The 25010-nt window shown below is 39.7% G+C and overlaps 1 protein-coding gene across 1 annotated transcript in view; it reads right to left on the bottom strand.

Annotated features, from left to right (window-relative positions):
• Positions 1-25010, bottom strand: part of PXDNL (peroxidasin like) — a 496832-nt gene that overhangs the window by 158174 nt on the left and 313648 nt on the right. The window contains exons 5-6 of the mRNA XM_025394327.1: positions 14834-14905; positions 5184-5255 (exon numbers count right to left, since the gene is read on the bottom strand). Coding sequence (XP_025250112.1) covers positions 5184-5255; positions 14834-14905 — 144 coding nt within the window. The remainder of the gene's footprint in view (positions 1-5183; positions 5256-14833; positions 14906-25010) is intronic.

Raw genomic sequence — 25010 nt, forward strand, 5'->3', positions numbered from 1 at the left:
TTTTAAACAAAACAAAATCAAGAACATTTTATTGATTTTTATAGTCCACATGTGAAGGGTGTGATTGTCATGAGTTAGAAACGGTATGACAGATGGAGAACTCAGCGTTGGGTGACCTTCATAGTTCCAAGCCTGGAGTCAAGGGCAGAATTCCCGCTGGTTTCTCTGCCCTCACGTGCTATCAGTGAGTGGACACTCCTCAGTTGAAAAACTTTATTGTTGAAGGTGGAATTTATGTAATAGTAGCCGTAGCCCTCTATTGCTCTCCTATATTCTGTTGTTCTCATCTAAATTGTAGCCTAAATAAGACACAAGTTGAGGATTTGGAATAAACAGATGCCCAGTTTCCACCCCATCTTGGACCCATCAGGATTTCATGGACCCTGAGCAGTTTGCTCAAATCATCTGTGTGTCAGTTTCCCACAAAATAAGTTCATAAAATAAAGATACTTCATCTAAATAACAAACTAAAAAAATCATCTGAAAACATTTGGATGCACAGTGCATGCATGTAAGGTGCATACTGGCACATCACTGTAAGGAGAACTCCCTCAGCCTCTTTATTGGCAGTTATTTTTGCATGTGTGTTCCAGCAATGGAGTGAATGCTGTTTCAGTAAATGTAAGAGGAGGCTGGAACAAAAAAGCTGCTACTAAGATTTAACAGGAAAGAATAATAAAAAGAGATTAGAAAAAACTAAGGGATTTGGCACTTCAAAACTTTCTCTGAGTCACAGAAGGCAAGAATGACCCAGATAGAAATTTATATAGACAAGAAACACTGCGTGGGAATTATAATTGCAAATATACAAAGACAGTGATTCTAACCGTATTTGATGTAACAAATTCAAAAAAAGAGAGAAAACAGACAAGTAGAAAATAATACACAATATTTCTCCCACCACCAAAATGGAACATCCTATGACCCTGTTACAAAATGTCTTGGCATTTTGCATATCCCACATAGGACTGAAAAACAAGAATAAATGGATGTGTTATTCCAAATGGCTGGTGCAGCCAGTTCTGACAAGTAAGAAAACTTTGGCAGTCATCATGGGTGGAACTGGAAGCCATTATCTTTAGTGAAATAACTCAGAAACAGAAAGTCAAATACCTCATGTTTTCAAGCTTACAAGTGGGAGCTAAATAATGCATACACATGGATATAGGGAGTGAAATAATAGACATTGGAGAATCAGAAAAGTGGGAGGGTGGAGTGGGCGTGAGGCATGAGAAATTATCTAATGGGTGCAGTGTACAGCATTAGGGTGATGGCTACACTAAAAACCCAGATTTCACCACTATGCTATATATCCATGTAACAAATCTACACTCGTACCACTTTACAGATAGATTAGATAGATAGATAGATAGATAGATAGATAGATAGATAGATAGATAGATAGATAGATAGATAGATAGATAGATATGGTCAGTTGATGACCATATCCAAGACTTTTGAGAGCTTAGATACAGTCAAAGAACATCAAGAAGACTGGGAAGCAGCATTATGTGTGTCTGACATGAGAATTACCAAGAAAGTAGGAAATAAAGACTTGAAGAAAAGGATTAGGAGTGGATGAAATGTCTCCTTGATTAAACTCAAAGATTATGAGCGTTATTTCTGGGCACCAGTTGGGCCTGGATTTATTTTCCTCAGGGCTCTGATTTTTACTTAATCATAACATTCTCTTGCTTATGGACCTGTGTCTAGGAACACAATATTAGAAGAGCAACCACAACAAAAGTGGCCTTTGTATTAGGCCATTCTTGAATTGCCATAAAAAAATACCTAAGACTGGGTAATTTATAAGAAAAGAGATTTAATTGGCTCATGGTTCTGTAGGCTGTACAGGAAGCATAGTGCCAGCATTAGTTCTGGGGGAGGCCTCAGGAAGTTTTTACTCATGGCGGAAGGAGGAGCAGAAGCAGGTACTTCACATGGTGAAAGCAGGAGAAAGGGTGGAGAGTGACACAGGTTGTAATGACCAGATCTCAAGAAAACACACTCAATATTGGGAGGACAGCACTCAGCCATGAAGGATCTGCCCCCATGGACCTCCCATCATTCCCCACATCGGACACTAGGGATTACAATTGCACATAAGATTTAGAGGGGACAACATCCAAACTATATTAGCCTCTGATATGGTTTGACTGTATCCCCACCCAAATCTCACCTTGAAATGTAAAAATCCCTAAATGTCAAGGGCAGGGCCAGGTGAAGATAATTGAGTCATAGGGGTGGTTTCCCCCATACTGTTCTCATGGTAGTGAATAAGTCTCACAAGATCTGATGGTTTTATAAATGGGAGATCCCCTGCACAGGTTCGTTTGCCTGCTGCCATGTAAGACATTCCTGTGCTCTTTCTTCATCTTCTGCCATGATTGTGAGGCCTCCTTAGCCATGTGGAAATGCGAGTCCATTAAACCTCTTTTTCTTTATAAATTACCCAGTCTCATGTGTGTCTTTATTAGCAGTATGAGAACAGACTAATATAGTAAATTGGTACTGGGAGTGGGGCACTGCTGTAAAGATTCCCAAAAATATAGAAGGGACTTTGGAACTGGATAACAGGCAGATGTTGGAACAGTTTAGAGGGTTCAGAAGCAGATAGAAAATTGTTTGAAAGTTTAGAACTTCCTAGAGACTTGGAGGGCTCAGAAGACAGGGAGATGTGGGAAAACTTGGAATTTCCTAGAGACATGTTTAATAGCTTTGACCAAAATGCTGATAGTGACATGGACAATAAAATCCAGACTGAGATAGTCTCAGATGGAGATGGGGAACTTGTTGGGAACTGGAGTGAAGGTCACTCTTGCTATGCAAAGAGACTGGTGGCATTTTGCCCCTGCCCTAGAGATCTGTGGAAATTTGAACTTGAGAGAGATGATTTCAGGTATCTGGTGGAAGAAATTTCTGGTTGGCAAAGCATTCAAGAGGTGACAGTGCATAAAAATTTTGAAAATTTGTAGCCTGATGCTGCAGTAGAAAAGAAAAACCCATTTTCTGGGGAGAAATTCATGCTGGCTGCAGAAATATGAAAAGTCATGAGGGGCCAAATGTTAATCACCAAGACAATGGGGAAAATGTCTCCAGGGTATGTCAGAGAACTTAATGGCAGCTCCTCCCATCACTGGCCTGGAGGCCTAGGAGGGAAAAATGATTTCATGGACTGGGCCTGGGGCCCCCCTTTTCTATGCAGTTTCTGAACATGGTGCCCTGCATCCCAGCTGTTTCAGCTCTAGCCATGACTAAAAGGGGTCAACATACTTCTCAGGTCATTGCTTCAGAGGGTGCAAGTCCAAAGCCTTAGCAGCTTACATGTGGTGTTGGGCCTGTGGGAGTACAAAAGTCAAGAATTGAGGTTTGGGAACCTCTGCCTAGATTTCAGAGAATGTAAAGAAATACCTGAATGTCCATGCAGAAGTTTGCTGCAGAGATGGGGCCCTCATGGAGAACCTCTGCCACAGCAGTGTGGAAGGAAAATACGGGGTTGGAGCCCCCACACAGAGTCCCTACTGGGGCACTGCCTAGTGGAGCTGTGAGAAGAGGGCCAACATCCTCCAGACCCCAGAATGGTAGATCCACTGACAGCTTGTACTGTGCACCTGGAAAAGCTGCAGACACTCAACACACCCCATGAAAGAAACCAGGAAGGAGGCTGTGCCCTGCAAAGCCACAGGAGCAGAGCTGCCCAAGACCATGGGAGCCCACCTCTTCCATCAATATGGCCTGGTCGTGAGACATGGAGTCAAAGGAAATCATTTTGGAGCTTTAAGATTCGAAAATCCCTTTGGATTTTGGACTTGCATAGGACCTGTAGCCCCTTCATTCTGGCCAATTTCTGCCATTTGGAATGACTGTATTTACCCAACACCTGAACCCCCATTTTATGTAGGAAGTAACTAACTTGCTTTTGATTTTACAGGCTCATAAGAAGACGGGACTTGCCTTGTCTCAGATGAAACTTTGGACTGTGGACTTTTGAGTTAATGCTGAAATGAGTTAAGACTTTGGGGGACTGTTGGGAAGGTACGATTTGTTTTCAAATGTGAGGATATGAGATTTGGGAGGGGCCAAGGGTGGAATGATATAGTTTGACTGTGTCCCCACCAAAATCTCATCTTGAATTGTAATAATCCCCATGTGTCAAGGGTACTAAATCACAGGGGCAGTTTCCCCCATATTGTTCTCACAGTAGTGAATAAGTCTTATGAGATCTGATGGTTTTATAAATGGGAGTTCTCTGCACAGGCTCTCTTGCCTGCCACCACGTAAGACATCCCTTTGCTCTCTCTTCATCTTCTGCCATGACTGTGAGGCTTCCCCAGTCATGAGGAACTGTGAGTCCGTTAAACCTCTTTTTCTTTATAAACTACCCAGTCACGGGTATATCTTTATTAACAGTGTGAGAACAGACTAATACAGCCTCCAAGGCCAGTGATGGATACACCTGTGTGAGTTTTCCATTATGTGCTCCCTGACTGACATCTGGGAAGCAGGCATCTATCCTTTTCTGATAACTGGAACTTATATTTGTGTTTGGGGTCGAGGACTGGGGGAGGGCGGGAGGTGGTAACCACAAAATAAAACATCAATAGTGTAGAAGGCTACACACAGATGGGAGTGAAGAGACAGCTGGAATGAAGGAGGGTGGAGACAACGGTGTAAAAAAGTGATGGACATCAGCCCACGGAAGGGAGTAAGGAAGGCGTGGAGAACACAGACTTTGCAAGCATGGGGATTTTTGTTTTGTTTTGCTTAATGTAGGAGGAAATGAGTAGGAAGACAACTCCGTACAACAAGGGAAAACTGAAGCCTGGCCCGAGGAATCAGATTTTCTTTGGAACTTCTCACATCTCCTTACTCATAAAAAAGTTAAAGGAAAAGGAAGCCTTGGGAGTCTTTAGATTTAGCCAGCAAGGATATTACAGAGAACCGAGGAAAAGTTCTATTTTCAATACTCCTTTCAAATGTCACTTCTAAGAGAATACATGAAAGCCCAGAAGACTATCTGGGTTCTCTATCGCTCTGCAGTTAACAAAACCATTTTCTCCCTAACATGCTAGAATTGCAATGTCTTTCACAGCAAAAGCAGGAGAAGGCAACCAACCATTGTTTGGGATTTGTTTTGGAGGAAATTATAAGGTTTTTGTGTTAATGCACTTGCTTTCACTTACAATCTTTTTAATGAATCCAGATTAGAAAAGCTCCCAGCCGGGATTTTAGATAATTTGTTGTTATGCAAAAATCTGAAAAACAAAAGATAAACTTTAATCACCATACAATAATAATGAGTTTTACAAACAAAACCTTTCTTTTCACCTAACTGTGAATCCAATACCTTTTTTGAAATATTTCAGTGAGAAAGGGCAAACAGAAGTCAGAGTGTCATTTACACAACCATCTGTTTTAAAGATTTACATATCTCTATCTACCACTACTGTATGGGTATTTTTTCACATCTGTGTACTTTTGATTTTTTTAGTTTACTTAGAGATTACAAATGCTAAAGAGAAATCCATAAAAATAAACATTTAAGTATGACGAAATCAAAGTAAATAGTCAATGTATTCATTATCAACATGCAATGTACACATATATCAAATCAGCATGTTGTACACCTTGAATGCATACAATTTTTATTTGTGAACTAAATATTTTAAATTTAAAAATAATGGCACAGGCCAGGCATGGTGGCTCAGGCCTGTAATCCCAGCACTTTGGGAGGACAAGCTGGGCAGATGACTCGAGGTCAGGAGTTTGAGACCAGCCTGGCTGACATGGTGAAACCCTGTCTCTACCAAAAATAAAAAAATTAGCCAGGCATGGTGGCAGGTGCCTGTAATCCAAGCTACCCCAGAGGCTGAGGCATGAGAATTGCTTGAACTGGGGAGGTGGAGGTTTTAGTGAAGTGAGATCGCACCCCTGTACTCCAGCCTGGGTGACAGAGTAAGACTCTGTCTCAAAAAAAATAAAAAATAAAAAATAAAAAAACTGGAACAACAATATATGACAACAGATGCCTGCAGGTGCCTGAGTAACTGATGTAATCCTGCACGTGTGGGATCACATGGAGATGTGCAAGCTCTGCTGCTCAGTCAGCCATTTCTACATGTCCAGGGCCAGATCACAGAGAGGTGCACTTATGAGGCCGTGCCCCCTGCGAGGTGATGGAGGGTGGTAGGAGGAGGAGAAGATCCAGGCCTCAGTACTTCTCCCTCTCCCTCCACCCAAGCAGTCCTGCACTGGCTTTGGCTCCCTCCATGCTGCCTTGGCTATACCCATTCTCCTCGTTATGACCAGAGAAATTGTGACCAAGAAAATCGCCAGCGAGGGACTGTCTAGTCACGAGGACCAGTGAATACATATTCGCAAAGAGCCCATGTGTGAAGAGAGAAAACACGATGGTCTCTGCAATACAGAGAAAAGATGGAAACCAGTTTTATTAAGACTCAAGGATATTAGCATAAATAATCAATGTATATCTTAAACTTAACAATTAGCTACATCCAGCCACTTTATGAACTATACTTCATGACTAGTACCTCTGTCACAAAATTAAATAAAATCATGTGGCCATATTTTCTTATCAGTGTTTTGCCTTTATGTTTTTGGCTTTATTTTAACTATATTAAGCATTAAGGTCGGGGGAGTGAGCTGGGGCCAAACTATTTCTACTATTTTGGGAACTTGAATTTCACTGATGCACATCTGAGAAGATAAAAAGTTTTCCTGATCCTTCCTATTTTGATTCCCTGTGCTTGTCTTTACCGGCCCCATCTGATTCACCCAATTCAGAAGCATTGGCTAGAGATGATGACATGAAGACGGATATTGACAAAGACTCTCTGCTTGACCAAACTCTACACAGGTTCTCCTGAGCTCTTTTCCAACTAGACCTGACTTTCGGCTTTCCATGTCCATCTCTACATTGTCCAATTTTAGTAAGAACCCTGCTACTAAGTTTAACCAGCACCTCCCGCCCCTTGACACCTGAAATTCCTCATCCGCATCATTTCCCGTGTGATATTTGATCATCACAAAGAGTCCTGTTAAATAGGGTCACCCTGAGCCTTTCCCCTAATGTTTCCTCTGGGTGATTTTTCATCCATTGACTCCACCCTGCTCCTGGGCTATCAACTCCCACTTGCTCATGGTGTATTTGGAATTCAGCCCAATCTTTCTCCCCCAGTGCATAACTCCATTGCACTGGGGCCCTATACCTATACCTGTCACCATGGCCCTCCTTGAATAACATCTTTCTTGCCATGCTTTAACAAGCGTTGTTGAATAACTTTTTCTTCAACAATGTGCAGATGTATGACGCAGTAATTCTCATTCTCTACATCAAGCCCTAGCCGTATGCCATTTCCTTATCTTGGGGAACACTGGAACAGAGTTTCATGATGGAGAAACAACTTATAGTAGATTGCACTGAACCTTGGGAAAAGCCAAATTACCAGGACAATTTATGCCTGCTTTATTTTTGCTAGGTAAAATCAAAGCTTTCTTCATTATTTTATAAGTAGTGCAGTTATGCAAGATAACAACAGTAGAAAGACTGTTGTTCTTTCTTTAAATGTATTTTAGAGGCTGGAAATTGCATCCATGATTGAATATTGAAAGATATTATTTATTTTCCAAGCCAAGCAGACCAGAATTTATTGCTTAACAGGCAAAACAAATCAAAAGAAAAGTAAAACATTTCCATCATCACAGATTTTGAAGCAAGGTATGAAGCAAGGTATGTAAATATTGAAAAATCATTCTTGAATTTTTTTCTAAATTTTGTACAAATGGTGACAAAATATCCAAATCAATGATATTTTACAACAGTTTATGTCAAACATGTTATATGATTCCCAAATCAGATATTACTGCTACTTGATATTTCTATAACAATTTCCTTTCAAGCAGATTAATCTAAGTCTCAGTCCCTTTATGTATAAAGGAGAAATTATGATAATAATTGTCATTGTTTATCTCCTAGAATACTATCCTAGTAGTATTCAGTAAATTAAAACAGTAGTACTGTTTTAGCAGTACTGATTTGCATGGGGTGCAAAAATGTGTGCTTGTAGTTTCTTTTTTTTCCTTTCTTCTTTCCAACTTTCCTGAAATTAATCTTCAAAACAGTTCTGCAATGCATTTGTTGATTTCTGCTTGTAGACGACTTTGATTGCTTTACTCCCAACAAGAAGCTGAAAAGCACTTCTTCCTATGTTAAAAAGTTTAGATAGATAGATAGATAGATAGATAGATAGATAGATAGATAGATAGATTTTTTTTTTCTTTTGAGACAGAGTCTCACTCTTGCCAGGCTGCAGTGCAGTGGCAAGATCTCGGCTCATTGAAACCTCCGCCTCCTGGGTTCAAGTGATTCTCCTGCCTCAGCCTCCTAAGTAGCTACAGGCGCACGCCACCACACCCAGCTAATTTTTTGTATTTTTAGAAGAGACAGGGTTTCACCATGTTGGCGAGAATGGTCTCGATCTCTTGACATCGTGGTCGCCTGCCTCAGCCTCCCAAAGTGCTGGGATTACAGGCAGGAGCCACTGAACCCGGCCGAAAAGTTTATATAATTATTTGCTGCTGCTGTCTTCTGTCAAAGATGCTTGATCAAAAAAATAGTATTTAAGCAGTATCTACTTTTATACAAAGTTTATACAGAGTTTATACAAAGACTTGTCTCGTTCCTGTGACAGAAACATGCATATTATCCAAAAAAGTCAAGTAATGAATGAGCACTTTCCTCATAAAGTTCTAAGAAAGTAAATCTTCTGCCTAAGGTTTAGGTTAATGTTTCAAGACGTATTCCTTGAAAATCCAGGAGACTTTTGAGAAGCAGAGTAAAAGTCATATTCAGATCCTACTCCTTGACAAAACTTCTTGAAATGGCCTCAGCTTTAGTGAGGTGCATACCAGATAGAGACAACATTGTCCAGTCTGGTGGAATCTGTGTTCTTTAATACCAACCATAAATTTTTAGCCAAAAAGTCCAAATTCTGTAATGCTTGACATACTTTAATGAAAGCACCACTTCGATTTTCTGCCTGAGCACCAAGCTCTAAAGCAACTTGAACATTCTAATCCATGTGGCTCCACTAAATGTGCTTGGATTCTTTTGCTTGGTAACATAATAGTAAGTACTTGATTGTGTTTGAAGATAAGACTTATCTTTTGGAGGAAACCTAACTTGGTAAAGTGAAGATTTTCAAATCAATCCTTCTTTTTATAGAAAAGAGGGAGATGCAGGACTTCCTTGATTGTATTGAGATCATGACTTCACTGAAAAGAGCATTCCTACTCAGGTGTTAGAGGTTAGTACTTATGAATATAACACAAAGGGGCTTTTGTCAAATCATGACAATAAAGAACCATTCTAGGCATTGTGCAGCTGCTGCTGAATGCACATTACTTGACTATGTGCAGTTCGTAGATAAAGTCATGGTAAATTTGCTTGAATTTAGAAATGCCTTAATAGGATAATTTTAGCAATAAAAATATTATTTCAGCAAACAAATTTCAAAGTTACGGGGAAAAGAATTTTAGTCCAAAATAGTGAAGTAGATATGCAAATCTTCCTCAATCTCTTTTGAGTCTCCACTGAAATAATTACCGGGATGCTTAATATGAACAAATATATCCATATTCATCAAGAGGGCAGAATGTGGAAGGTCACCAACAGATAAGAGTATTCAGCAAATTCTGGATAAATAAAATGCATGAGAAAATGTTGACAGATGAAATAGGAGAGAAAGCTGCAGCCCAGAGAATCCTATGAGGCAGAGCAATCTGACTGTGTGTCGCCCAGAGACCCCAAACAGTTAAGGCAGGGGCAGAGGAGGGAGAAGTGAGATTGGAAACAAGGGTTCACAAAGACCTGGATGGAGAAACACAATAATTAGTAGCCACCATCCATATAGAACACCAACAGCTAAGAGGAAAAATGTTAATGATATAGTGATAGATGAGATAGACATAGAAATAGAGATTTTTTTCCAAAGAAATTAAACAAATTGAAAGAAGGAAAGTAATGGAATTTTTGTGGAGCTGAAACCCAAGCGAAAAAGCCTTCCTCATTCTGGAATTTTAGGAAGATAAACCTGCATTTTACTTCCAATTGTGCAAACTAAAATTTACACCAAAGGGGAAATTTTGTAAGAAAATAAACTTATGTAAAAGAGAGCAGGTGAAACTCACACTACCAATTGAAATGCTTCTAATTTCAAATGTCAATAGACAATGAAGAATCACAAGCATGGGAGGTTAATTAGGAACATGAAAAAGAAAGACCAACATTTTAAAAAAGGAAAACAATGCCAGAAGAAACAGAGAAATTCCAATAACTAGAGAAAAAAAGTAAGAGAGCATTACAATTATTACATGTACTCAGAGACTTCAATATATATCATACTTATAAAACAAGGATAAGTTTCTATAGAAGATAAATAAATGGGAAACAAGAAAGATCTCTTAGGAATTAAATTCTGATTAAAAAGTATTTTCACGTAGTAAATGTCAAAAATTAAGTAAAACATACCAAATTAGGAATCAAAATGACAAAATAACAGATATTATAAAACAAAAGATAAAAAATGTAGAGATCCAGATGATCTAATATTCAATTACAGTATGTCGAGAAGAGAAGACAGAAGGAATAAAGGGAAACATAGTCAAATAAATAATTAAAGATAATCTTTCAAAATTGTGGATGGATTTGTCTTTACATTGAAAACTCCAATAATTGAAAAGTCACATTCCTTGATGTAAATTTATAAGATTTTATTTTGATTTTAACTATATATTTATTTAGAGACAAGGTCTCACCCTTCACTCAGGCTGGAGTACAGTGGCACAATCATGGTTCATTGCAGCCTCAACCTGCTAGGCTCAAGCAGTCCTCCTTCCTCAGCTTCCCAAGTAGCTGAGACTACAGGTGCCTGCCATCATGCTCAGCTAATTTATTTTTATTTTTATTTTTTGTAGAGATTGGTTTTTGCTATGTTGCCCAGGCTAGTCTGGAACTTCTGGGCTCAAGCAATCCTCCCACCTCAGCCTCTCAAAGTGCTGGGAGCGCAGGCCATTACACCTGGCCTGTAAGATTTTTAAAAATAAAGAATAACCATAAAATTTTAAACCTCTCTGTGAAAACAAAATTTATTTCCTATAAAACAGAATGATAATAGGCTAGAAGAAATAGAATGGACTCTTCAAAGATCAAGGGAAACTTCTTGAACTTACAATTTTATAACAGATGACCTATCAACTAATTATGAGGAAATAATACATACAATTTCAGGCATTCGAAGATTATCAAAACTATCTCCCTTAAGACTTTTCATAGTAAGTTCTTCAACATGTGTTCCAGCAGAACAAAGAAGTAACACAAGAAAAAGGAAGAATGGAGACGAGAAACCATGGACTTCACTCAAGCAATTAGTGAAGGGAAATTCCAGGTTGATGGCAGATGACACTAATCCTAATGAAAAGTCAGTTCAAATTAGAAAATGGGTTTCTGGTGTAAAAGAGAAATGACATGGTTTATATAATTTGGTGACATAAAAAATGTGAAGATATTGCAAAGGCACATAATGCATTTAGAATGTCCAGGAAGAGCAAAAAATATATACAAAAGTAACAGTTCAAATATGAACCAAAGACATGACATTATTTTAAATAATTTAAATCACACAAGAATATTGCCCTTTTATTAAGACAATTATTTTTGAAGTGGCCAGATTCATAATATTTACACAAAGAGAAAGAAATAAAATGTGAGCATGTTTCCTGACCCTACAATAATTTAGTTAAAATAATATATACTTTCAATTGTTCAAGGTAATTTATGGTCAACAGCAAGAAATTTCATTGTAGTTGCAGGGTGGGCTAAACATGTTGAATATCTCAGTAATATAAAGATAACAACATAGCTAACAGAGTGAAGACGTGTATATATATATATATATTTAGTTCACTTATCGGTATGTAATTGACCTTCTAGTGTGTGTGTGTGTCTGTGTGTGTGCATGCATGTGTGTGTGCATGCAGGTGTGTGTGTCTGTATCACACAGGGATAGCATAAGCAAGATAAATTCTGATCTTCAGAGTGAAAATTGGTATCTTCTACAGTGGAAAAGGAATGAAATAAAAATCTATTACCTAGTTGTGACAGTTAATACTGAGTGTTAATTTGATTGGATTGAAAGATACAAAATATTGATCCTTGGTGTGCTTGTGAGGGTGTTGCCAAAGGAGATTAACATTTGAGTCAGTGGACTGGAAAAGGCAGACCCACCCTTAACCTGGGAGGGCACCATCTAATCAGTTGCCAGTGTGACCAGAATAAAAAGCAGGCAGAAGAACATGAAAAGATTAGACTGGCTTAGCCTCCCAGACTACATCTTTCTCCTGAGCTGCATTCTTTTTGTCCTCAAACATCAGACTCCAAGTTCTCAGACTGGCTTCCTTGCTCCTCAGCTTGCAGATGGTCTATTGTGGGACCTTGTGATTATGTAAGTTAATACTCCTTAATAAACTCCCCTTTATATAGCATCTATCTATCCTATTAGTTCTGTCCCTCTAGAGAACCCTAATACACTAGATAATTATGATGGCAACAACCAAAGAATATAAAAGAGAAATAGCTAAAAGAAGCTGCCTTTGGAGAGAGGGTCCAAGATCAAGTTTTCTTTCAGGAGCTCTATTGTGTGATACGATTTGATACTACATGTCTGTACTACAAGGTTAAAATAGATACAAATATATTTAGACAATAGGAAAGAAACCAGAAGCTAAAGCTTTTTTAGTTGGTCCATTCCATGCCTTCCGAGCCCACTCATGGATCCCAAGCTAAGAAGTCCTTTCTATAAAGGCAAGCCCCACCACCACTGCCATGGGCCTGCCTGCCAGGGCTTCCACACCTTCCCAGGCAGCAGGACTCTCCCCTTCCCATCTTCACAGTTTTCAGGGCTGCTGTTGGTGAGGATTTTGAGTCTTGGTGGTTTATTGGCTTCACAGCAAAAATACAAGGCTTAGTGGTTTATTGCTACACCACAGGAATACAAGACTAACAATCTGACAAAAAAAAAAAAAAAATCCTTCAAATTAAAGTTGGTGTCTCATGTGTTTTGAAGGTATCAACCATTGTGATGCTAAATCTTGAACAATCCATCTGTTTTGCACCATGGCTCCCTGCTCACACAGGTTAGAGCAGAAAAGGAGTAGTACAACACATTTTCCTTCCTCATTTCCTATTCACGATCACATGCCTCCAGCACAAAGTAAACAAAAGCAAACCATGTGATTGTATGGCTTGCAACTGCTACACTTCCATAGGCAAATGAGGTTGCAGTAACTGCATAAGAAAGTGGTTAACTTGCTCTCCTTAGTCTTTAATTTTACTGATCTATTTTGTGTATTATTTAAGGGCATCCTTTTTTAAACATAAAATTTTAATTCAAATTTTCTTTTAGGGAAAACAGATTTCTGGTTAAGGTTAGCTATGTAATTCCACACTTTCTTTCTTTTCAGAGAAAAATAGCATATCATCAGCTAGATACAATGAATTTATTAATATAAGGTATTAGAAAAACTGAAGTAGTAGAGTATCTTTATTTGATAAAAGACAAAACAGAAGAAGGCTGTCCAAGTGCCCCTGTGGTTTGTCATTGTCTGTTTAATAAGCCTTTATTGAAATACAAAATACATCCGGAAAAGTGCAGACATTGTGATGTAGAGTACAATGCCTTGCCTGAAAGTGAACACAGCTGTGTAATTACCACCCAGGAAAAAGAAAGAATACAAAACATTGCCAGGCCTACAGAGGCTCCTCCTGCCATTTCTAACGTCCTCTCTCCCACCAAAGGTAAGCAGCATTTGACTTCTCAATACTGCATATATTACTCCTATCTCTTAAAATTTCTTTTGAGGATAAAATAGAACTATGGAATTTCCAGTGTTTAGATTATTCTTCTCAGAATGTTTCTGACATCCATCCATCTTGCAGTATAGTATTCTATTTTATGAATGTACAACAGCTTATTTCTCTACCATTTTGTTATTGGAGACTTGAGTAGTTCTCAGTGTGGAGTTACCAGAAATAATGCTGCTGCAAATACAAGAACACATCTTCTGGTGCATACATGTGTGCATTTCTGCTGTGTATGTACTCGAAAGTGAAACTGCTAGGTCATAGGGGATGTATATGATCAGCTATACAACATTCTGCTGTAAGGTTTTGTTTGTTTGTTTCTTTCTTTCTTTCTTTTTGAGACAGAGTCTCACTCTGCAACCCAGGCTGGAGTGCAGTGGCACGATCTTGGCTCACTGAAACCTATGCCTCCCGGGTTCAAGCGATTCTCGTGCCTCAGCCTCCCGAGTAGCTGGGATTACAGGAGCGTGCCACCAGGCTCAGCTACTTTTTTGTATTTTTAGCAGAGACAGGGTTTCACCATCTTGGCCAAGCTGGTATCGAACTCCTGAATGAACTCAGGTGATCCGCCCACCTCGGCCTCCCAGAGTGCTGGGATTACAGGTGTGAGCCACTATGCCCGGCCCCTGATGTAAGTTTTTTAAATAGCTGTCCCTCATTTGTGAAGTGCTTCTTCCTCTCTTTTGCCCTATTTTTTAATTGGCTATTTCACCTTTTCTCCATTGATCTTAAACTATAGAAAGCTTTATATTAACTCTGTTTTATAGTGCCAAGGTACAGGCGATGCCTCTAAAGCTCACGGCAAAGTGGCCTGATCTCCATGGCAGTCAGATGGGTTGTATAAACGGAAAATGTAAAGCAGAAGCAAAGGACATCTAAAGGGTCAACACTTACAGTCGCTCTAATTTCGGAAGGTCTCCAAAGGTCTCTGGCTGTAGTGTTTCTAGTTGGTTGAAATGAATGTACCTGGAAGGCAAAAATTCAAGTTGGTTATTCCTTGTGCTGGTGAGTAAAATAAAATGTTTGAAGAATTAGCAATTGCTTCAGCTGAAATTGTGAATTTCACTGGCTCCAACCACTATATGTCACATACCAAAATCAGAAACTCAGATATTTTGTCGCTTCTGTTCTTCACAGTCCTGGGTCTAAAATCCTGATGTTCCAAAGGGGAATCCGAAGTCCACCTAGAAAGGGGCATGATGCTGCCCCCTTTTCCCAGGGAGCCTCTTGAGTCGATGCTAACTGGTTGTTGAAATTACTCTTTTACTCATTAAAATGTTTAAAGTAAGTGAAGTTAGGGTAATAGTTAAGATTTCAAACGTAATAAGATACATTACAAGTGACCACACGCTTATTTACGTTTCAGAACAGGGAGAAGTGTCCGGTCTGAGGGAGTCAAAGGATGACATATTTGATGTCGTATGATCATCATACTCGAATTAATCTTAACCCTGGGGGATGGATGAGAAGTAATGTGTCTTATTTTAATCCTTTTGGAATTAGAGTTTTTCAGACCTCGGTATCCCCTCTGTGCAACTGATCCAGGAGTTATTTCCTAAGCTTCCATTTCAGAAAGCCTTCTCCTAAAACAGGGCAACTGAAGACAGAAAGGCTTGCATTTCCTTCAGAAATCTTGTGATGAAATGGAGAAGCATGCTTCCAGAGCAGACAGCTGAGCAGACCTTTGCGAAGCAAATCTTCTCAACAGACAGAAGGATCCATGGGGAAGGCTGCACACTCCTCTTAGAAAATTTAAATGTATTCCCTGAACCTGACTTCTCAACACAGCTTTTTCAAATACTATCAATGAAACCAACAGTAATATACAGTAGTCTATAGTGAACTGCTGAGGAAAGCACTGCAGATACAAAGTTATCATGAAAAGCAACAAAGTTTCACATCAAATTGGAAAAAGAGGATATTGTACATGTATGTGGGAAGACACAGTGAATGGTACTTGATTTTGTCAATGGGAAGCTATCTGACTTGAAGTAAGCGCAGGAAAGTAAAAAGAAAGCTTTACAGCCCATGTTTGCATAAAATGTATTTATTTCATCACAATTAGAAATATTTTTGAAAGGAGAAAAGAAACAATATTTTTTAAAAAATACTTTTACTTCATTCCTAGGCTTCCTTCTTATAAATCATTATTATAGGAAGAGCACTTGGGACACATAATGAAAAAGTAAAATAATCACAAGAGAATGAAAACCATGTCGCTGGAAACGTATGCTTGTTTCAGACTACCTTAGGTTGGATCCAGAGTCAGTGCTACACTATACCACTCTCTGAAATTCAGCATCCTGGCCCTTGTCCCATGCATTCCTCCCAGGAGTTCTGTTCATTTTAAAAGTGGTGACATTTTACAGTGGTGACATTGTATAAGACCCAGCAATAATTGCCTTAGGGATAGCATGAAACAATTTTACCTTGGTTGCCTTGAATTATACACACACTCACACTCGTAACAGACTCTCACACATACAGACACTCTCAGCTTCACACATACTTTCATAATCACAGACACACACTCTCACATTGTCTCACACTGATACACTCTAACACACTCATATGAACACACCCTCGCATGTTGACAGACTCCCTCATCCTCACAAATGCTCACACTCACACACTCACTCACATATACTCATATACACTACCACACTTACGCTAACACACACACACTCTTGGACATGCGTGCACACTCACACTTGTTCACATACACTCTCACATACACTAACACACACTGTCACACTCAGATACACATCTATACACTCGCACACACTCACCTAATCTCACACATTCACACACTGTCATGCTCACACTCACACTGTCTCGTACACTAACACACTTTCACACACTGACACATGTATTCACATATATGCTCACATACACTAACATAGTCACACACACATAGTCACTCCCATGCACTCACACACTGTCACCCACAAAATCATTACCTGCATCACTGGTCTAGCACATTAAAAAGGAGGTAGGGGCTGGGAGAGTGAAAACGGATATGAGGGAGGAGTGTTGGGGGGTGACTGGCTGCTGAAAGCGGGGAAGAGAGAGAAGTCTCCGTGACTGCAGTGAAGAAAGAGCTAGAAAGAGGGTCCATTACAAGGTTTCTCTTCCCAAGTGAAATGTATCGCATCATTGGATTCCAATCTCTGTGTATACTGGACAGGCCCAGGCCTGTAGAGTACAAATAGACATTTTATGAAGACTAGGAATAAGTGCTGATGAGGGCATCAAACTTAGCATGAAGTAAATAAGAGCAACAGCAAAAAAAAAAAAAATGTATTGTCCTAAGTGCTTTACATGTATTTAGTCATTTTTAATTTTTTGCAACCGCACTGTGTGGTAGGTTTATAAATACCCCAGATAAGGTAATTTGTTCAGTTTCACACAGCCAGCCTCTCTAATGGCAAGCGGGATGGCCATGCACAGGCTCAGCTGACACAGAGCACCCAGAGATGAGCTATGGAAACCTGATCCAAGAATCCCAGAGCAGAGCCTTTCTCGGGTATGGAAACAGATACTCCACAGGGAGAAGGAAAGTGCCCAAGGCCACAGAGCCAATCAATGGTAAATCCAAGCCACAAACCCAGCAAAACTCAGGCTCTTTACACTCCTGTTCTCAGTTTGCCTACATTAGTGGCTTTTTAAATGTGAAGCTGTGGGGTTCTTAACTGGAGGCAAGTATCGCATTCCAGTCATAAAACAAGCTAACAGGTCACAGGAAAGGAGTCACAAGCCAGGTCTGTGGTTTAGCCAAGCTAACAACTCCCAGATTTTCAAAGTGAATATTCTAGCCTATGTGTAAGTTCAGCAGAAGTGTTTTGTTGTTGTTGTTGTTGTTGTTGTTGTTTTTCCTTTCAACTTTTTAATGCTTTGGAACAATTTATTATAAAGAAAACTTGAGTTTAGCATAAGAATTTTCAAGTAGCACTAGTATTCCTGACATCATTGATCAAATGTGTATCCTCCATAGTTTGCACAGGTGTCTGCATTGCTAGAACTAGAAAGAAAGACAGCTTTCGCTTGGGAGGGCATCTTACACACTGAGCCACCTAAAATTGGGGCAAAGAGACAATCTAAAGGGTAGAATAACATACAACAGTTTATCCAATATCACATAGCTACTATGTGATTTACAATCCACAGTAATTAATAAATGTAGATTTAATATTTAAATATTTCACAGGTAGCAATTCATACTTACTATGAATTGCTCATAATTCATGAGAAATGCATAATCTCCTTTTCCACAATGCACCCACTGACAGCCCACTAATCACAGAGCCCTGTCTATTCCCCATCCCAGCCATGCTTCCCTAGAATAAATCACTGCAATCTTAGACTCACCCAGGGATGCCCTGAAGGACAAATGTTTTCTGCTGGACTTCAATCTAATACACAGTAGGGTAAGCAACTGGTATTGGAATTCACTACCAATGAATAAGAAAAATGCATGTAAGATTATTTCCTTGCAGGAAAATAAGACAACCCAGAGAGTTCTGTTCGATTATAGTGCAAGCATATTTAAGTTTTGTGTCCATATGATTTGCCAAATTTTCTAACAAAATTGTTATCAAAATTTTTTTAAAACTGTAAGTCAATTTAAAGCAGTAGGATGTTTTAGGTTATATGTGTTTGATTTATGTGATGGCTTTAGTAGATTCAAATAAGGAGGGAGTTAGCTTTGATCTCCACTCCCTTCTGAGCTTTGATAAGATAGCAAGAATATCCTCTCCTACACCTTATTTTTCTAGGCTGTGGATAACCCTTTCATTTTTGGATATCTATTGCAGGTAGATAAATATGAATGATTACTTGAGAGGATTTTAAATCTGTTTAAGTCACTTCATCAAGTTTACATGTAAATGAATTAGTAGTTATCCCTTCATTTAAAGCAGACAGGAAATTATTGCCATTGTCGTGTCATGTTGATTCATACTTAGCTTCCCCAGATGCTTTCATCAACACCCCTGGCTTCAATTATTATCTCTATGCAGAAGACCTACAAGTTACATGTCCAACCCAAATTTACCTCTAGGACCTAAATTCATGCACCCAATGTCTTCTTAAAAGACATTGTCTTTTAAGGATTTAAGACATCCTAGATGTCTCAAGGAACCTCAAATCCAACGTGTATGAAACCCAGCCCAGGATCTTCCTTCACCATATTGGCTGTCCTCCATTTTTGCTTGTCTCAGTTCATGGCACTGCTGTATATCTATTTGCGCAACTCAGAAAACCAGCACTGACCCCTCCGTCTCCCTCACTCCCTGTATCTTACCCAATTCTGTGTTTGTTTGTTTGTTTTTTATTTTGCTTCCTAAATGTCTCTTGAATGCACTCCATTCTCCTCTTACCCACTACTTCCACACTAGAGCAAACTATGCCCTCAGGTATTAAAATATAAGAACTTACCCAATTCTGTGTGTGTTTGTTTGTTTTTTGTTTTGCTTCCTAAATGTCTCTTGAATGTACTCCATTCTCCTCTTACCCACTACTTCCACACTAGAGCAAACTACGCCCTCAGGTACTAAAATATTAGAACAAACTGGTCTCCCTACATCCATCTGGTCTACCCTAAAAAGAAATACAAGACCCTTAAATGACTTTTAATTTCTATAGAAATAAAGACAGAATTTTTTAACAGAGCGCAAGTTCTAGCCTGTTCTTGCCTGAAAATGCCCTTCCAGTCTCCCCTTTATCCCCTTCTTGCCCCACCTCAATCCCACTGCTCTGGCCTCCTCCCAGCCACATACCTGCCATACTCCTGCCCACAGCAGTCTCTGAATGATTGTCTTTGTAGCCCAGTAAACCTTCCCACCCTTCTTGCCTGGTAATTCCGGACTTGTTTTCAGATCTTACTGTGCTCTTTCCTTGGAAAGCCTTCCCTGCGCTCCTGGTCAAATGCCCCTGTTATGGGTTCACCCAACATTGTACTGTTGCAACGTTATATTTCTTTGAGTGATTATGTGATCCATGTCTGTCTGCCCTAACTAAACTCTAAGGTCCATGAAGACAGAAATCATATTGGATTTAAAGTAATATTCGCATCCCTAGTTTCTTAGCAGAGTTTGACAAATGGATAGTCAATGCATAGCTGATCACTGAAAGAATGAATGACCAGTCAGTATTTTTGCATGAGCATCGTCTTTGCAAACGTGAGGATAAGACATTGAACTCTTCATATGTTCTATGGTATAAAACAAAAGATGGGAGTATGAACCCTAATAAAAGCTTTCTGAGTTAATATCAGCTCAACAACCTAAAATGGTATTACATTTCCTTGGGGGAAGAACCATCCCAAACATTTACACAAGCCTGACTTTAGTAAGATCTGTAATAATGTATGTTTAATTGTATTTCCTAAAACTTTATAGAATCCTTGAGCACTAATGAACCTAGAAGGCATCTAGCAAAGTCTTCCTGGGGCTTCTCCAGGAGAATCCATCTCACTCCAAAGGGACATGTTAGAATCACACATTTTTGTGAGCACTGAAAACACATATGATATCTCTTATCTGAGTAAATATTTATTTATACAACCACCCCGAGGCATCAGGCCACCAAACTGAGGACAAAAATCTTCCTACAATCTTTAAAACATGCAGAGCAAGAACATGTGGCCAGAGAACGACAACAAAAATAAGAGAATGATTCTCAGGGTGAGAAGTTGCTGGTATCGCTTTAGCTTTCAGCGTGAACTCACTGAGCCACATAAAAACAAATGTTCTGTGCCGTATGATCACCTTGGCAACCTCCATCTAAGGCAAGAGCAGAGATGGAGAGAAAAACACTGTATTTATCTGTATCTAACGGCACAATCAAAATAGCATATACAGTCAATGTTCTCAACCTTTTTGTATAAAGTAGCTGCTTTTTATATTCTCAAAATCCATGAGATTATAAAGAAAAAAGGCGTACTGTTGGTAGAAGGAGGCTGCACACCAGAGTGTGTCTGTGTGTCTTTGTGTGTCTGTGTATGTAATTTTGCATGTGTCTATATGTGTGCAAACACAAGCTAAGGATATCTGAATCTGAAGCCAGAAATACAGGGGATATTGAAAATGAGATGTCAGCAATCCTAGCACATGAAACAGAGCTTGGAGGAAAAGCAGTTTGCTGATAGCTGGCTTGGAGATCCACCGTGTCCTGCCTCATATCCACGGGCTGGGTGCATTGAGATGACACCAACTTTCTGTATAATAATTTCAGCTGGGATTAAAATAGGCACTTTTTAGCTTCATTGCACAATAGCAAGCAAGATTTATCTATTACACCAACAAATTATTCATAGAGTTTAGGAATTAATTAAACATCCGAATGAAGATCCTTATTTCAGAGCACAGTAAATTATTTCAACTGATTTTAAAGGAAAAACTGACTGAATTATCATAATCCGTTGTTTCCAGAGAAAAGCTTTCCAGCATCTCATTTGCATGCTGTGCTAAAGTCAATAACAGTATATTCTACCAAAATTCTTTATAAAGAGAATTATGTTTATTCTTAAAGAGTTAAAACCAGTTAAAAATCATACTGCACAAGCTTTACTCCTTGGGAAGTTATTTCAATCCTAAATTAGAATAGTTACAGAAAAAGGCTGGGCACGGTGGCTCATGCCTGTAATCCCAGCACTTTGGGAAGCCAAGGCGGGTGGATCACTAGGTCAGGAGACTGAGACCATCCTGGCCAACACGGTGAAACCCTGTCTCTACTAAAAATACAAAAATTAGCTGTGCATGGTGGCACGTGCCTGTAATCCCAGCTACTCGGGAGGCTGAGGAAGGAGAATTGCTTGAACCAGGGATTCAGAGGTTGCAGTGAGCCGAGATCGCACCACTGCACTCCAGTCTGGGTGACAATGCAAGACTCTGTCTCAAAAAAAAAATAGTTACAGAAAAAGTCATGTTTCTACAATAGTTTAGATATTGTGCGATTGAGAGTTATGAAAAATCTTTCACACTCTTTGTTCAATCTCTATCTCTTTTTGTCTGAACTAATAGCTATAAATGTTCCACATAAATCCAGTCTCTTCTTTCCAACCTACACTATGTTGAATTATTTGGTGGTTCTTCCTGAAAAAAATGCAGATTAGATCATCCACTTTATTAAGGATCATCGATGTCTTCTCACTGTCTTTAGCAGGAATTCAAGGATTTTCAAGATTCAGCACCAACTTGTGACTTTCCCCTCCCTCATAAGTCTGAGCACTCTCTAACTAAATTCAATATCTCTGGAATCACTCCTGTTTTTTTTTCAGTGTCTAACATTCAAAGTGTTTTCTCACCCATTAGAGCTCAATGGTACTTTTTTTCATTAAGGACTTAGTGATTGCTTGTGTCAGACGTAACTTCACTCCTCTGGCTCCTTTAGTATATTAAAACATTTATAAGTACTTATTGAGTGCCTGTGAAGTGTAAGACAAGATTCTTGACCTTCTCAGAGACTGGAATTAGGTAAGTGGTAAAATACAAGGGATCGATGACCACAGTCTGGAAGAATATGTATTATGATAATGGGATGCAAGGAATACCATGAGAATCCAAAGATCTACATTAGATTTAAAGATAAAGAAAGGTTGTACAGAGAAAAGGATTATTTACCTAACTTTTATGGCAAACAGTAATGACCTAGAAGCAAAAGAGAAAAGACAGTGTAGAAAATGGGGAGACAAATGTATGTGAGGTGCAGAGGCATGAAAATGCAGGACTCTTGTACAGAACAGTAAGGAGCTGAGTGGGACAGAAGCACTGGTTGCCTGCAGAGCTCTGGAAAGATGGACTTGGGCAGGAACTGAATCACACATCTCCTTTGCACTCAACAAGGTGGTTTGAGCTTTACCTAAAGATATAGGGACACATGACAAGATTTAAAGAAAAGAAATTTCTTAGTGAAATTTTTATTTTACAACATTACCAGCATCTATGCAAACAAAGGACTGGACATTAGCTAGAGAGAGAGACTCTAGCTAGAGCAATGGTGTGCAGTGGTTTTCAGCTTAGGATAATTTTGTTTTGTCCTCCTCCATCCCCCCAGGGAATATTTGGCAATGTCTGGAGACGCTTTTATTTGTCGCAGCTGGAGGTGGTGGTGCTACTAGCCTCCAGTGGGTAGGGAACAGGGTGTTGCTCAACGTCCTACATGACCTGGGCCAGCCCCACAATATTACTAAGCCCAAAATGTCAACAGTGCCAGGTTGAGAAACACCTGAGCTACAGCCTGCGTTATTTTCTGAGCAGGAAGAGCAAGAAGGAGTGGTGGTGACGATGAATGCCATGTGGAGCCTCAATTGAAGGCTGCAAGAGCTTTTCCAAAGGATCCTAGAAAATGAAATGATAGAAAATTATTAAAAGGGTGCCAAAGAAGAAGAGGAAAGAGTTAATAGAAGCAAAGTGAGGAAGACCCTGCACAGGACCAATGGTACTCGATGGCACCAAAAGGGCTATTGGAAGATGTGACTGTAAAAAGGAGGCAGGAATGTGTCCCAGTGAAACAGGCTGGGACAGAGGAAATGGGCACTAACCCACAATCATCTCTTGTAACAAGGAAAACTAGTGAGATGTCTATTAGCTTTGCCCTCAATTTTCTCCTTAAGGTAAAAGGCAAAGTCAACGGTGAAATATAAGAGATATGTCGAAAAGAAAAGCAGGGGTGTGAATTTTCAATTGTGGCTATGTCACACAGGACAAGGAGCTCAGCTCCTTTTGATCATCACTGCTAAAGCTGGGACTGAGTTCTTAGTCCTTTCCCTAGTGGATTTTCAGCAGCATTGGAGTGCATCAGTTAGTCCCTATCCCTGCCATGTTCTTCCCTGGCTTCCAGGACACCATCCTCCCAGATCCTCTCCCACCTCAATGGACATGCTCAGGGCCCTTCACTGCTTCCTTCTCTTTCCCCAGGCTCCTGGACTGGAGTGCCTGGGGCTGAGTCCTGAGGCTTCTCCTTTTTTCCAGCCAAACTCAATGGCATCCAATACTGGGAACATGAGCACTTTCAGATGCCAAAGATACCCATATTGCACAGCTAGTCCTCACCGCCACCTTACATTGGAGACCCATGCCCTACTGCCAGCCCCTTGCCCATGGGGCTGCCTAGTAGACATCTCAAACTTGTTGTGTGCAAATCTGCAATTCTGATTAGTCTTCATGCCCACTTCCCAGCCTGTCCATCTCAGCTGAGGACCATACTTCCTTCTAGTTGTTTAGGGCAAGAATCTCAGTAATACCTTCAACTTCTTTCTTTCTCCAACATTCTACATCTAAGTGATTGGTTGCAAAAGAAATCCAGATGGTGCATCCATCCCAAACCTACCCTGCTGCCTCCCTAATCTGAGACCACACCACTTCTGGCCTATTGTACAACAAAACAACCAACTGGTCCCCGCCCTTGCCAGGCCATAGCCTATTGTCAACATAGTCATCCTTGTTGAGATAAGAGATTTTAGATGTTCTCACCACACAGACAAAACAATAAGCGTATGAAGTAAAATAGGTTAATTAGCTTGACTTGGCCATTTCACAATGTATGCATATATATAAGCATCATGTTGTACATTATAAATATATACAATATTTATTTGTCAAATAAATCTCTATAAAGAAGAATGCAAGAAACACAGAAGTCAGAGTGATCATTGTAAGGCCTGTTGGATCAGGTATGCCAACTGTCCTTCAAAACCCTCCAGTGCTCACTCAGAATAAAATGCACATCACTCAAAATGATACAAATCAAATCTGTTCCTCTGATCTACACAGTTCTGTGCTACCTAGGCCTGTCTCTCTGCTCCAGCCACATCAGTATCCAAGCTGTTCCTCTCACATGCCAGGCTCACTCCTAACTTAGGGTGTTAGCAGTGGCTGCCTCTCTGCCTGCACTGTGCCTCCCTGGCATGCATGTGTCTCCTTCCCTGCCCACAGTATATCTGTGTGTGTGTGTGTGTGTGTGTGTGTGTGTTTACAGATTTAAATATTTGCCAAAGACTTGCATTACACTATGCAATATGCTTGTTCATTTATTAGTTTTAAAGCTTGCCTTCCCTGCTAGAATGTTAGCA

Source organism: Theropithecus gelada, chromosome 8 (assembly GCF_003255815.1).
Source record: "Theropithecus gelada isolate Dixy chromosome 8, Tgel_1.0, whole genome shotgun sequence".
Lineage (NCBI taxonomy): Eukaryota > Metazoa > Chordata > Mammalia > Primates > Cercopithecidae > Theropithecus > Theropithecus gelada.